This window comes from Ostrea edulis, chromosome 3 (assembly GCF_947568905.1).
Source record: "Ostrea edulis chromosome 3, xbOstEdul1.1, whole genome shotgun sequence".
NCBI classification, from domain to species: Eukaryota; Metazoa; Mollusca; class Bivalvia; order Ostreida; family Ostreidae; genus Ostrea; species Ostrea edulis.
The window spans coordinates 33,559,577-33,574,876 of record NC_079166.1 but is presented as its reverse complement, the minus strand read 5'-3'; the positions used below and the strand labels follow the sequence as shown (position 1 = coordinate 33,574,876).

The 15,300-nt window shown below is 34.4% G+C and overlaps 1 protein-coding gene and 1 long non-coding RNA gene across 3 annotated transcripts; both read right to left on the bottom strand.

Moving 5' to 3' along the window:
* Positions 1-2,015: 2,015 nt before the first annotated feature.
* On the bottom strand, positions 2,016-15,299 carry LOC125677427 (proprotein convertase subtilisin/kexin type 5-like). Of its 2 annotated transcripts, XM_048915487.2 has the most exons (4): positions 15,228-15,299; positions 7,983-8,099; positions 4,905-6,387; positions 2,016-4,594 (listed from the first exon to the last, which is right to left on the bottom strand). In XM_048915487.2, exons 2-4 carry the CDS (start codon positions 7,994-7,996, stop codon positions 4,403-4,405), a joined length of 1,689 nt encoding a protein of 562 aa, XP_048771444.2. In that variant the 5' UTR covers positions 7,997-8,099; positions 15,228-15,299; the 3' UTR covers positions 2,016-4,402. The 2 variants fall into 2 exon arrangements, with proteins under 2 accessions (XP_048771444.2, XP_048771443.2); XM_048915486.2 differs by having other exon boundaries at positions 4,905-8,099; positions 15,228-15,297.
* On the bottom strand, positions 10,427-13,664 carry LOC130053374 (uncharacterized). The gene is made up of 2 exons (XR_008801935.1): positions 13,564-13,664; positions 10,427-11,948 (listed from the first exon to the last, which is right to left on the bottom strand). It is a non-coding gene; the product is annotated as an uncharacterized LOC130053374 (long non-coding RNA).
* Position 15,300: the final 1 nt, after the last annotated feature.

Sequence of the window (15,300 nt, the reverse complement as noted above, 5' to 3'; positions counted from 1 at the left end):
AAAACCAATGCCTTTGATGGAAAACATACATGGGAGAAAGAACTATATCTTTATTTTTGACCGTCGTGGTGGTCTAGAGGTAGAGCGTTTGCACTGAATGCGGGAGGTGGGGGTTCAAATCCCGCGGTCAACAGACCTAAGTCATTAAAAAAGGTAGTGAGAATTTCGTCGCCAAACGGTCGGCATCAGAGGTGAATATCACGGGTCCTCGGCGATGACCATAAAAACGAATGTCCCGTTTCACAGTTGTTGTGGCACGCTAAAGAACCCTCACTGCTCAATGGCGTATGTGTCGAGTATAAGACTAAATTTGAAGGTCTTCACAGGTCTTTATGACGTCTCTAGATAAGTGAAAAATTCTCGAGAGAGATGTTGAGTAAGATACAACCAATCAACAATCGGTACCGGGGAGTCGGAGCCCCCTTTTTTGTTAGAAAAGTTTGCAAGAAAGAATAAAAGTCACGCATTTCAAAGGCGACCCCTTTGAAAACCAAAATTAATGGTAGATCCCCCTTTTCAAAAATTCATTCATCCGGCCCTACATTCATATAGTGCATTATGTTTTCGATTTGTTATGCATTTGACGAGAAGAAACGAGATGTATTCATAATTTTGCCCATGACTTGATGCACAGGACAGAAACTAGTCACTAAGCAACCAGCGTATCCCATTTTCCATTGACCGAGACGGTAATGATTTTCATGCCTTGTTTCAATACATGTCTTATACCTGGGTACAAAATGCCACACGTATCGAGTCATTCTTTAACAAGATATTGAATGTCAAAGATGGTTAGTAATGCAAAGACATGATTTTCATCTAAAGTTGAGTACCGTGCTATAATTCGGTACTTGTATTATAAAGGTAAAACAGACAAGGAAATACACGGCGAGGTAGCCGATGTTTATGTCTTCTGCACCATCTTATGCTCAGGTCAAATTCTGGGTAGGGTTATTCAAACGCGGTAGAACGTCTTTAAAAGAGGAAACCAGGTCTGGACGTCTACCGGATGCCATCGACGAAGAAATGTGTAAGAATGTTCGGGATCTGGTATACTCTAATGGGCGATTTCAGGTGGAAGAAATAGCACAGGCATTGGCCATTTCACATGGTAGCGTTTCAACAATCTTACATGATTGTTTATGTATGCGCGAGCTAACAGCCCGTTGGGTCCCCAAATCCCTTAGCGATGAACAAATGGCAGGTAGAGCATCAATATGCAGCGCCTTGTTGAAGCGTTTTAGGTCAAAAGATTATTTTCTTTTGCGTCTGGTGACTGAAGATGAGACTTGGGTTCATTATTATGAGCCAGAGAATAAAGCTCAGAGTCGTCAATGGGTAGGACCGGGGTCCCCGAGGCCAAAGAAGTTCAAGATGCAACCATGTGCTGTCAAGGTGATGGCCACATTATTTTGGGACACAAAAGGCGTTATTTATGTTGGACTTTTTACCCAACAGAAGTACAATAACTGGAGTGTACTATGCTAACTTGCTAAACCAGCTGAGGACAGCCATCCGTGAAAAACGCCGAGGTAAACTCTCTAAAAGTATTTTGTTGCAACAGGAAAACGAGAGAGTCCACACTTGCAAAGTTGCAATGGATGCTGTAGAGCGAAACAGGTATGAATTAATACCACATCCTGCCTATTCGCCCGACCTAGCTCCAAGCAAATTCTTCCTATTCCCAAACTTGAAAAGGGATATCCATGGACGTCATTCTTGGTCACACGAAGAAGTGATGGCAGTGGAGGAGTTGGTAAATTTAAAGAACCCTGACTTTTAAAGTTCTGAGGTGATGGCACTTGAACACCCGTTGGCCTAAGTACATCACACTAGAGGACAATTACATAAAAAAGAAGAGGTGGATCTCAACCGGAAATAAGTTAGGCTGGTTACTTATTGACTCTCCGTCGTACATGTATCACGATTACGTTCCACCATACCTCATGTATTCGCTTGAAGAATAATATTTGGTTAACAACATTATGTATAAAGTGAATAGATAAATACTTAAATTCAAAAAACAAATTCTCTTAAAAATGAAAGCAAAAGAAAAAACAAATAACAATGAAAATGGAAATACCTGTTGATACATGTACTTACCTTTCAAATTTCATTTCATAAAAAATTCTATAAACAATACAAATCGATAACATGACAAACATGTGGCCCTGAAGATATCAGAAGTGTGTTTCGGAAGAGTAAGATTCCAATGTCGATCGCTCACATCCAACATGTTTTGTATGTCCCGGTCAGTTTATATGGTGGTACAATGTAAAAAAAACACACCAATATTATATAATAATAATAATAATAATAATAATGTCCTTTATATAAACAGGATAACACAATAAGTTTAAAACTAGTTTACATTGTGGTCCTGAAAACATATATGCAGACAGCATGCAGCATTATACAGATACAATATAAAATAGTATATGAAGGTATGTTGTATACATACATGTATGCTATTTACATATTTAAAACTGAAAATACTCAAACAAAATCTAATATGGTTTTAATTCCCCGAATGAAAACAATTTCTACTATAAGCGGATTTAAAAGTTTCCAATGTTGGATAATATTTTTACAATTCTGGCATATTATTCCATAACTGCGAACCGTAAATTGTAAAAAATCTTCTAAAATATTGTGTCTTCGCTCTCTGGACATATAATCAATTACTTTGACTTAATATGGTAGATCTACTGCTAATTTCATGAACATATTGAAAAACATCTAAATAATCGGGGGTTAGACTATGTAAAACTTTGAAACAAGAATGATAGTTCTATATACAAAATAGTCTGACAGAGGCATCCATCTAAGTTGCTGCATCATTTCTGTTGTAGGTGTATAAAAATTTCTATTTAAAATCATTCTAGCAGCTCGCTTTTGAAGTTTGCATAATTTGTAAAGACGGTCCTTGTTTTTCATATTGCCCCAAACAGTACAACAGTAGTTAAAATGGGGAAAAACAATTGTATTAAAAATGTTCAGTAATAATTCAGTTGACAAGAATGAACGTAATCTAGATAACACACCAATTTTGTTTGCAAGTTTTTTAGTTAAAATTTCAACATGTTCAGACCACGTGAGACATCTGTCAATATAAACACCAAGTAGTTTTGCACATGATAGATGTGCATATTATTTTTTAAAAAGCTGTTGATAACCATGCTTAGAAAATACAAGACACTATATTATTGTAAATATAACATACATATTCATTTATAATAAACACTGACGGTCAATAATTGAAAGGGACATTAGCTGTCATTTCGTCACCAAGAATTCAATTTAATGACAATTAGTCTATATTATATATGTCAGTAATAACAGCAGTATTTAATCATTTCAAACACTTTTAACCCGAAACAGGCACATGAATATGTAATTTTGGTGATTACATAATTATTGTCTTGCAAGACAATAATTCTTTCTGGTATATTTCTTTACACTAAAAGCTGTTATCTAACGTAGTTTTATTAGGTTTTTCTTGTTTTTGAACAAAATAAATGGTTTTTATTAGTCATTGATATATATCCTATGCCATTGAGAGATTTTGAGAAAAAATGGTCGCCATTACTTTCACAGCTTATGCCCCTTTAAAGGATGTAATTACAGTTGTAAAGACCATATTCTACAAATCTATAATTTTTAAATGATAAAATACACAGAAATGTTTTACAAAATAAAATGCATAATGCATACGTCTATGATGAAGGTTTCATCACAGCGAAATCACGAAATAACCAATCTACAACTCAATCAAGATATAAAACTACCAAGATCATGTCAAACTAATTAACAGAAGTACGTATCTGCTCTTATTTCTAACAAAACCATCTTCTACAAAACATGGTTTCAGCAATATGTTCAATGAAATAAGGTCACATAACAAAATTGTATAATATAGAAATGATACCTGGTATGAAAGGTGAAGATAACGAACAGTGATCAATTTCATAACTCCTATAAGCAATACAAAATAGATAGTTCAACAAACACGGACTCCTGGACACACCAAAGGTGAGATCAGGTGCCTTGGAGGAGTAAACATCCCCTGTCAACCGGTCACACCCGCCGTGATCCCTATATCCTGATAAGGTAAACGGAGTTGTCCGTAGTCACAATCAGTGTGCCAAGAACGCCCTAACAATCGGTATGAAACATGTTAGACAGCATTTGACCCAATGATATGTTGTATTGACGAACTAGATCGTTATAACGACCGTAGAATTTGCGAAATGCTGACTTCAATCGAAATTGTTGAAACCCCTGTACCATCAACTTGTTTGTCAGTATGTTACAAAAAGCACATAGTTTATATTTGACATTATGAATACGTAAACATAGCTATGGAATACATGGACATTATCATAAAACGTAGTTGATACAATCAATGTTTACGTCTTCGAAAAGTAATGGGTTTATATCCATCGTTTAGCTCCGTTACATCCTCATTGTTTTCCATCTTTTCATCACTGACAATAGTATTTACTTCAAGAATCTCGATGTTTTCCTTTTCTTCCTTTTTAAATCTGATGACATACTTTTTGTTTTTCTCTCTATCTTTGTTGCTAGACGTTAACTGCAGAATGAAATATATGAAACATAATGATGGACCTGTACAGATATCAGAATCATCATTATTACATTGGTCATTGATTGACTGTATTAGATATGAGAAAAAGGGAGTCCACAGTAATATCCAAACATACTAGTCTATTTAGGTGTCATAATCAGCAGTAACTGTTATAGTTGTTTTGAATTGTCGGAAAGTAAAATGGAGTAAAATATGAGTTTATATACCGAACCTACGATCTTAAAATTCAAGTAAATAATACACTCACTGATAAGGTTTGATTTGAAACTTGTACATATGAAAGCAAAACACATACCTGAAAATGAGTTTTTATCATTGCACCTTCCATTCCTTTTTTCTCTTTGGATTTTTTGCCAGTGAAACATGTCAAAGCATAGAGGATACCAATCAGTATTAATGTGATAATAAGGAATGATATTGTATATCCTATATACTTTGTCAAAGAAAAACATGTATAGTCTTCCCTTATTCCTGTCAACATGGGGCATGCTTCATAACAAACGTGTTCATATGTGAAATGCTTCGCTGAGTGGCAAGTATCTTCTTCAATACATGTCGACCCATTCGCGGCTTTTCCATCCGGACATTGAACATAACATGTTGCACGTGGTGTCGAGGCTGTGAAATCCTTATAAATTAACGGGTGACTCGAAGGGCATTCTTCTGCGCACATTGCGTTAACAATTACTTTTTCTGGTGGACATTCCTTGACACAATGCACTCCATCCAAGAAAAATTCTGATGAACATTTATTTGTGCATCTCTTGCCAACATTAGTATGTTCCAGATACTTATGATTTGGACATTTATAAATATCTCGGCACGTACTCCCAACTATAAACTTATCAGAAGGACATTTTTCTACACAGGTCCCTTTGTTTTCCATCAGAAGCAAATGATGAGGACATTGATCATGACAAAATATTCCTTGCTTTGCAATCTGCAATAATGAATTCCGATTTCTGCAAGATTTCACACATCTTTTTTTCTCTATGTATTGTTTATCGTGTGGGCATTTTTTATCACATACATAGTTATTAGTTATTACAAAATTATTTTCACAAGTGCTTAAACACCTTTGGGTCAGGATATCAGTGTATGGATGTGAAGTCGGACATTCATGTGTACAAGTGAAAAGATGCGTTCGAAAACCATGTGGACAACGATCAAAGCATTTCCTTTCAAACGTGTATGTTCTATATGGACATGAATGTTGACAAGAATGTTTCCCAGCATTTGTTGTGTAATTCAGTGGCCTATCACTTGGACACGATTGAACACATGTTTTGCCCAATTCGAGTGTATCTTGAGAACATTGTGTTACACATGTAAAGTTTAACTCTAAAGTTTTCGCCGGACATGCTTCCAAACAATAGTAATGGTAAGCCTTCTGGTTATAGGATACCACCGTAAAGTTTCTAAATTTATATTTTCGTCTGTCGTCTTTACAATCTTGAACACAATGGCCATCGTCCTGGAATTTGGCCTCCTGGGGACACTGCTTCAAACATGTTTTATTCAGAGTCAGTAACGAATTCGAAATGCAATTATCCATACATTTGAAATGGGAACTCTCTTGAAATATGAACTCGTTGGAATCGGGGCACTTATTGTAACATGTGTTGTTGAATTCGAAATTTTTATCCGCAGGACATGCCGAAAGACACAAAGTAGCATTGTAGGTATATGTGTTTTGTGGACATTCATCACAGCAGACATTGTGTTTCCCACTTAAAAAGCTGTAGTTATATGGTGCAGGACACCCCGTATAACACGATCTATTAAAAAGGTAATTAGCTTGACTCGGACATTCCATTACACATGCATCTTCATAGTAGTTTGTGTTCGTTGGGCAATCTTCCAGACAATAATGGTGATATACAGTTTTTTTATTGTACCAATTAACACGTATGGTTGTAGAATTGCTTAACTTATATTTCATTGGTTTTGAGCATGTTGTGACACACGTTTTATTATATTGATATTTTGCTTCAGGTGGACAGGAAGCAACGCAGATAGAATCATTGTAAATAAATTCCTCTGATGGGCATCCTGCAATACATGTGTGATGACTTCCAACGATCTGTTTAAAGTTGTAGTCAGATGGACATGCTTCGTGGCAAGTATTATTGAAAATGTATTTTGTGACCGAGGGGCAGTTTTCAACGCATTCATTTCCCAACACAAAATACTTTGGTGGACATTCACTAAGACAAGAATAATGATTTCTATAGTAAAATGAAACGGTACTTAGCCCAAACTTTAGCTCTCCCCGGCACTTTGCAACACATGTTCCATTGCTTTCATATTTTGCCTCGTCAGGGCATTCAGACACACATGCGGTATAATTAAACACCATATTGTTTTTAGGACATTTTTCATGGCAATCGTAGTGAGATAAACGGCTGTCTAACTTTCGATAATTTGCTTCTGATGGACAATTGATATGACAGCTTTTGTTATACAAGAAGTTTTCATCAGAAGGACAAGACCGTCTACAGTTGGTTTCGTGGGAAACAAACGTATTAACGGGACAAGATTCAATACAAGGGAAGTATCTTTCAAAAACAATATTATACTTGCTTGACGGGGGACATTCTGTCAGACACGAACCGTTATAAGCGTAGTACGACTCTTTTGGGCAGGAATCTATACAGAAGTTATTATATTCCACATTGTACCGATGAACAAAGTTTGATCCCAAATTGCAAGAATCGACACATATGAAATCCGATTTCCCAAGGGTTTTTATGGGACTTACGGATTTAATCGTATTTGGAAACATTAAAGGATGTGACGTAGGACATGTCACAACACATGTGTTGTTAAATAAATGTTTTCCTCTTGGACAGGCACTGACACAGTAATCCCCATCAATCACAGTATCACTTGGACAGGAGTTGGAACATTTCGAAATTGAGTTATACATTGATTCCACTGTTGACACAAAGGAGTGTGATTCGGGACAAGTTTTCAAACAGGTCTTATTGAAAAGAAATGGTGAATGCATAGGACATTTTGACTGACATGATTTGCTAGCTATATCTTCATACGTATAATTGGGACATTGTTGCAAGCAATGTTTCGATCTGATTGACTGAAATACAAATGGATGAGAAGGTGGACACAATTCCAAACACTTTCCTGCAAGACAGGGCTCTTCACAATCGTGTGAGATTTTAAACGCGTGCGAGCTTGGACATTCTATTACGCAATTATTCAGAAACTGAAACGTGTATTTAGGACAAGTCTTCAAGCAATTCATTTTATAGCAAAGAGGGAAATCGTTTGGGCAGGAAATGCGCTGGCATTCAAATTCATGATCAACAGTGCAAAATTTCCCCAATTCTGTCACATTAACGTTGGTATTTACCGGGCATTCTTCATAGCATATTTGTCTAAACATGTAAGTCTCCCATGGACATTCCTTCAGGCAAAGACCTTTTCTATACAATGTCACCTCTGATGGTAGACAAATTCCGATGGCGATCTGAAACAATTGATGATATTAGTATTATTTCCTTTAATGTCATAAAATTGTTAAGAATTCAAACTAAATTATAAAACTATTGTCAAATCTGACAAATAACAGTCGGTGGAATAGAAACGATTGCCGAAGTATAGGGTGGTTTAATATAAAAGTCTTGAAGATATACTGGATAGACGATGATTAAAATGTAAAGTACAAACATAAATTGGCAAAAGAAAGATGATAAAAAGTATATTTGTATAACTTGTCAGAGCCACGACACGATTTCTCTCTCGAACTCAAAACAATCCACTAGACATGAACCGATATCAGCAAAGAATATTTCCAAGGAATAGGTGAGATTACCTATAGAAATGACTGTGTGAATATAAGATGATACAACACATCTTTGAAAAACTTGAATTAGAATATCAAACCATAAGATAAAACCAAAGCAAAAACGTTTAACTCAATTATAAAACATAAATTGTAAAAGGCCTCGTTTACAAAGTTAAACAAGGAGTTCCAAGTAACAGACAAAAGGAACTGGGAAATGAAGACAAATTCTTAATCATAAACTATTAAACAACTTACTGAGTAGTAATGTCCTTATTAGTAAATGGAATAATGATGTAACTAATAAATGTAAACTGTGAAACAGTGCAGTAGGAAGCACAAAACACCTCATATTTGAATCCATGAATGTACAACATATATGGAGGATTGCAGGCGTTTGATTGAATTTTAAAATTATTTGGAAACATGTTGGGTGTTTTAAATTTTATTTAGGAGATACTAAATTGACACAGATTGACACAGATGTACAACTACTTTGTCTTTTATTGCTTTCAGGATTTATAAATATAAAATGTATTATAGAACTGTACACGTAAATGAAACAAGTGATTTTTTAAATTCTTGTATTATGGAATACACTCGATCACACTGTCACGTTTCGTCACTTTTACATAAAACCAAGAAAACAAAAAGGTTTCAAAATTTTGCCTCTAAACTGTAATTATGCTACTATGAATCTTTACAAGTTTGTATCAAAATCCTTTGAGGGGGACAGTCCCTCAGTTGTAGAACAAGGGGATACCTTGTTGGACTTTTGTATCATCTTGTATATCCCTTGTATATAAAGAAAACATTCAGTAATCTATATACTTTATTTGTAAATGTAAAAACAAAATACGATCAAAGATCTATTTTTCTTTTCTGTTTTCTTTTTTCTCCTTTGCATAGAAAGAATCATATTACTCTCTATACCATCGGAATATTGTTCCGGTTGGATACATATGTATGTACGACTGTATGCCTAATGTTCCTTAAAAATTAATGTAGCATTACATCAATTACAATATGATAAACTAACATGTTTTATGGATAATACATGTGCCTAATCAGGGGGCGGGGTGGCACCCTTGGTGAGGAATATATAAAGAGATCTCTGGGGAGACTTAATCCCTGATTATGGAATAGATTATGCAATTCGGAAATTCAAATATTTGTAACATTTTAAAAAAAATATTGATCAGTGTTCCTTATCTTCATCCGTTATGTAGCAATATTACATTTTCTTTGCATATGGTGTTTATGTCTAAAGGACTAAGACCATGTTTAGCTATATCGGCCCTGTGGTGTGTTAAAAAATAAAGTAGAATGTACTGAAATAAAATTGTTATCATTTGATAATATAATCTTTATACCATCGCGACGTACAAAGATTTCCCCGCCAAAACGTCAGCTTGTGGAATTCTATACAAGACAAAACCGGTATCGGTCTGGTTTTCTGCAGAAATCTCCACTTTTTCAAATTTAGTCATATAATTCATATAAAACACGACCTTCGATCCAGAAACTGACTGTAGTCTATCAAAATCTATCAATACAAATAAATTTTGCACGAACGATTTTTTGGATCGAAAGGTGTGCTGTTGATGAATATCAACTTTGAATTAATCGAGAGCAATCCGGAATTATTTATTTTTGTGAGAGTTGTGGGTATTTTATTAATTATGTTGCTTTGAAAAATTAAAACAATATACTTATGTGGAGTCTACATCATCTCCATGCAGAATACACCCCTATGTGGTGTTTTTATCAAAAGTTTGTGCAGGAATTCTAAAAGCTATAGAATTTTGATGCGTAAACAAACGAATCTGCTGTCCGACAAATCGGACCTTCAATGCTATAGAAAGTTTTTATTTAGACGACACCAACAGAATTACTAAGATCAAAATGAAAAGAATTTATAGAACATGCATTGATATAACTAAAACTAAGAAAATATGCAAGGATTACAGATTACATTTTTTAAAATTCATTGAAAAAAACCCCCAAAATACTTTATTTTCGGACTTGATTTTATTTCAAAGTATGAACCAGCAAAAGATAATGGAAAGGAAAGTTTTTTCAATGCATCTAATGTACAGAAGAAAAGTCAGAAAAAATGTGAATCCATTAGCTATTCGTCATTTCCTGCAGAGTAAGAACTTTCTTGTTGAAACCACCACATGCTATTTTGTGCAGCAAGTGTAGACATGTGTGTCAGTAAATTCACATCCAACAAAATTGTCACCACCAATCTGGGCCACTTCCTGAGACAAAGTCTCTACAGAAAATTTCAATACCTCTCGACAGAACCAGGCCTGGGGTAATGGTAATTAAATGACAGCCAGTTTCAATGTAATGGGGGTGTAATGGACCATTTTTGCATTACAAGTAATGGTAATGTAATGCATACTGTACTGCACATTATTGTTCATTACATTTACACTACTTCAAATATTTGATGATATTTTGAAGATTTAGAATAATTCATTTTATTACTGATTGACTGAAGCATTTGAAACATTGATGACAATCAAATGCAATGAATAACTTAATAGATATGTTTCCTAACATTACTGAATATTTTGTGTACTTATGTTAATGTATAATTAAAAATCATAATACAGAAATAATTTTTCTGCCATTTCTTTAATATCTGACAGTATGTTATGTAAATATGTAATGTAAATTCACTCTCAAGTAATGTAATACATTATATTTCAAAATAGGAGTAATGGTAATGTGAAATTTTCTAGGTAATGTAAGGCGTTACATTGCTATGTAATTGACCTCAAGCCTGGATAGAACACCTTCTCATGCATATATGCAAGTGCCTTGGACCCCAACTTGTCATTTCCTCTTTTGCAAGATTTTCAGCATTTCTTCATAGAGATCATAATTCCAACTGCAAGGTGTCCAAGATGATGAATTCAGACCTGACCAGTGTTTTTGACAATTTGATAACTTTTGACTCTACACTTTTCATCATTCAAAAAGTACATTATGACATTCATAATTCAACATGCAGATTTTCATTTGAATCATCAAATATGAATTCTTCCAATTAATACCCCCCCCCCAAAAGAAAACACTTTAAAAACCTCCACAGGTATATTTCAAATGACATAGAACCATGGTATCAGGATGTCTCTGGAAGTGCCATGGGTTAATAAGGGTTAAACTTCAGAGTCGACATGTTTCTTCCAAGCAATATAGTCTTGTTTGGATCCAGTTTTTCCAGTTCTGATATAACTGCCTGATACTGTACAATGTAGGTGTCAATCTGGTCCCCCTATTGTGGGAATCTGTTTCCACATAACTGCTGTATAATCTGGTACCTTGCTATTGGCAGGCACAACAAGGAAGCTATTCCTGCAGTGATGTCCAACACTTATCCGCATGTGTCACTGATGCCACTATCATTGATGAATCTGATGGCAGTGATGATAGCATTATTGAGGAGTAGGAATATGGATTCTTGTCAATCTGATTCATGTCACCCTTGCCATCAATTTTCGCTGTACATATTATATCATCCTGAAATTCAAATTACTCCAGTATTATATAATTATCAAAACTATATCATAAATGAAAGGTGAAGATAACAAACAGTGATCAATCTCATAACTCCTACAAGCAATACATAATAGATAATTGGGCAAACACGGACCCCTGTATTATAATATTCATATAAAAGTTGTACTTTCATGCCCTCATGTATTTTCATTGATATAGAATTCAGAAAAATTACATTTATGTATTCGGTGGGAGATTGACATGTCTCCAACTAAACAATAGAGGACAGTTTAGCTACATGTACATTTCTGCATAAATAATTATATACACATACATTTCATTTGAATTTGATTCCCCATCTAATAATTTTTGTTGTAGCTAATGTTGATATATTATCTTACTTCACAATTATCAGCAAATTCACAAAATATTTTTATCTTTCATACTCTTTCTTGTAGTAGATGTATGGAAAAATTTAATATTCAATAATATAAAGGAGATTTAAGCTAACAAAAAATGATATGCTTAAATCATGGTAGTACTCATGAAATTCAACATTCTCTGAGTGATTCTATGTCTAATCCCAATGCAGGCATGTAAGTTGTAAGCGTAATTGTTGAAATTAAGTTTGACATGTTTACAATTTATCTTGAAATAAGGCATATTTAAATTATAAAACCAAACTGTTCTTATGATTTTCCTGGCTTAATGGTGCTTTTAAGTATTTAAAAATTATTGAATGTAAAAATCATTCCGACTTTTCTAATCCATGTTTCCGCGTAAGGCCAAAAATATATATATATATGTTAATTGGTTTCCACTTTCCCGACCTACCCTAATTAAAAATTTCTGCTGACCCTAACACATTTTTTTCTATTCTCACAGATTTTGCAAATGTCATCACTACAACAAGAATATATTTATTGACTTATGAAGTTATTTATTATGCACTAATACCAGACAGATTCCAAAACACAGAAACAGTTTTTGTTTACAGTAAATTGAAGAAATGTATCGATTCATCATATAACTTTTATTTGATTACTAAATAATCACTAAGTTAAGTTTAAACATAGTAGAATACTAGAATACCAAATCATTCGAAAATTATTCAACCTATAACGCCCCACAGGCCTAGATTCTACATGTTACCCCAGAGACATATACCATTATGGAAATATACATCTATATACAATTATATGTCTCTTTAACCTATACAAATACTTTTTAGACCATACAATGATACATGGAAAGTTCAAAGTGGGAAGTGAGTCAAACATCATTTAAGAAAATTCAAATAGACCCGAGAAGGTCATGCACTCGGAATTGAAAATGGCATGATCGTGAAACAGCTGATTTTTCTGATCAGCTGATATACATACAATTTTAAATCTTAACAATATATAATTATAATAGATAAACAATAAATATATGTTGACAACAGTTAACAGATTTGTTGTGGGATTTCCAACAGTCCAATGCGTGAATATTATGAGTTTATTTCAACACACCACAGGCGCACCATACTATTCGTTCCATGCGACTTGTTTATTATTTTTAAGAGCAATTGATACACCTATTTGGTTATACAGTTTAACGAGTAGAGGTGAAATATATTCATATTTCTAAAACTTACGTTGAAATGCGATGAGTACATCCTCTGCAACTTCCACGAACAGCGCAAACAGGCTAACGGCGCGGCGTGTGAAAATGGCCGAAAGAAGGATTGAAAAATATGGTGTGCCATTCGGGCTATAAGTAAAATAACCTTCTTGCGTATTTGGGAAAGAAAATTTCTTTTTCAAGATCTTATTATATATTAAACCACTCATTGCATAATCATGTTTTACAATACGTTACCACTTCTAATAATATATAGCGACGTTGTATGACGCAATCTTAAAAAGTAGAGCAAATTATAGGATTTATACTAGTAATGTAAACCTAAAAATAGTGTTCTTTCATGAACTCTACATATAAAAACCAGTACATTATAGGAAAAGAACATGTTAGAGAATATTTCTAACAAAAAATTATTCACTTTGGACGTTAGGCCGAATTTTGATAAACATGGTCTTAGTCCTTTTATTGGCGATAGCATATTCTACGTATCATCAATATTCAAAATCGAGACAAGCTATTGATAAATAAGGTGATGTTACATGAACTTAATGATAAACGGGATGATTTCAACTTCTCCATCGTCAACTTCCCATATTCATGAAGCAATATTTTATGATCACCTGCATAAAGTGTTTACATATCTTAACTGATTCGATATGCAAGAGCTTGTTCTGCTTATGGTCAGTTTTTAAAAGAGGCAGGTTTCTGACTAACAAGTTGATTGTGCAAGGGTTTCAACAGTCTCGTTTAAAGTAAGCATTTCGCAAATTCTATGGTCGTTATAACGATCTAGTTTGCCAATAAAACCTATCATTTGGGTCAAATGCTGTCTGATGTGTTTCATACCAATTGTAAGGCTGCTCTTAGCACACTGATTTAGACTACGGAAAACTCCGTTTATCTGATCATGATATAGGGCTCATAGCGAGTGTGACCGGTCGACAGGGTATGCTTACTCCTCTGAGGCACCTGATCCTACTTCTGGTATATCCAGGGGTCCATGTTTGCCCAATTCTCTGTTTTGTATTGCCTGTGGGAATTATGAGGTTGATCACTGCTCGTTATCTTCACCTTTCATTAGCATCTTACACCGATTAATAAATGGATGAACCTAAGACGGGAGTTTGGTGTTATATTTTAAATATAACTAACGATGTTTCAGAACAAAATAAATGTGAAATTTAAATACGTCCCCTCCAATCAGACTTACGACTATTAAGGTTAAAATAAGGTAACCTCGGCATCAGAGGAAAGTGAAAGACAGTTTTAATCCAAACTTATGTTTGCAAATTGACAGGACTTATTGCCATAATAGTCTGACATGTACATGGGTTTTACATGATTTAAAAGTGTAGCATGACGGTGTTGATTTGCAACAATTTCACAAGAGTTCTGGGTTTGTGAACCAAGTCTATACAATAGAGGTCATCTTAGTCACATTCTGCAGTCAAAATAGAGCAAGCAGTGCATTTTGATTTTACAATGTTCTCATGATAGTGTTTTACACCCCATGATAATATAACTACATGTACATTTTACATGTCTCAAAGATGAAGCTCCTCTCATTTAAATCAATGCAATGATAGCCATTTTCTTTATCAGAAGTATTTTCAAATTTATATCTTATTATTTGCAATTATGTCATGCAGACTGTAATATTCTGAAGATGCATCTTACCTTTGCTAAACACGACAAAACAACGTACAGGAAAACATCCATTTTACTTTGCATTTTAGTATGTCTATAAATA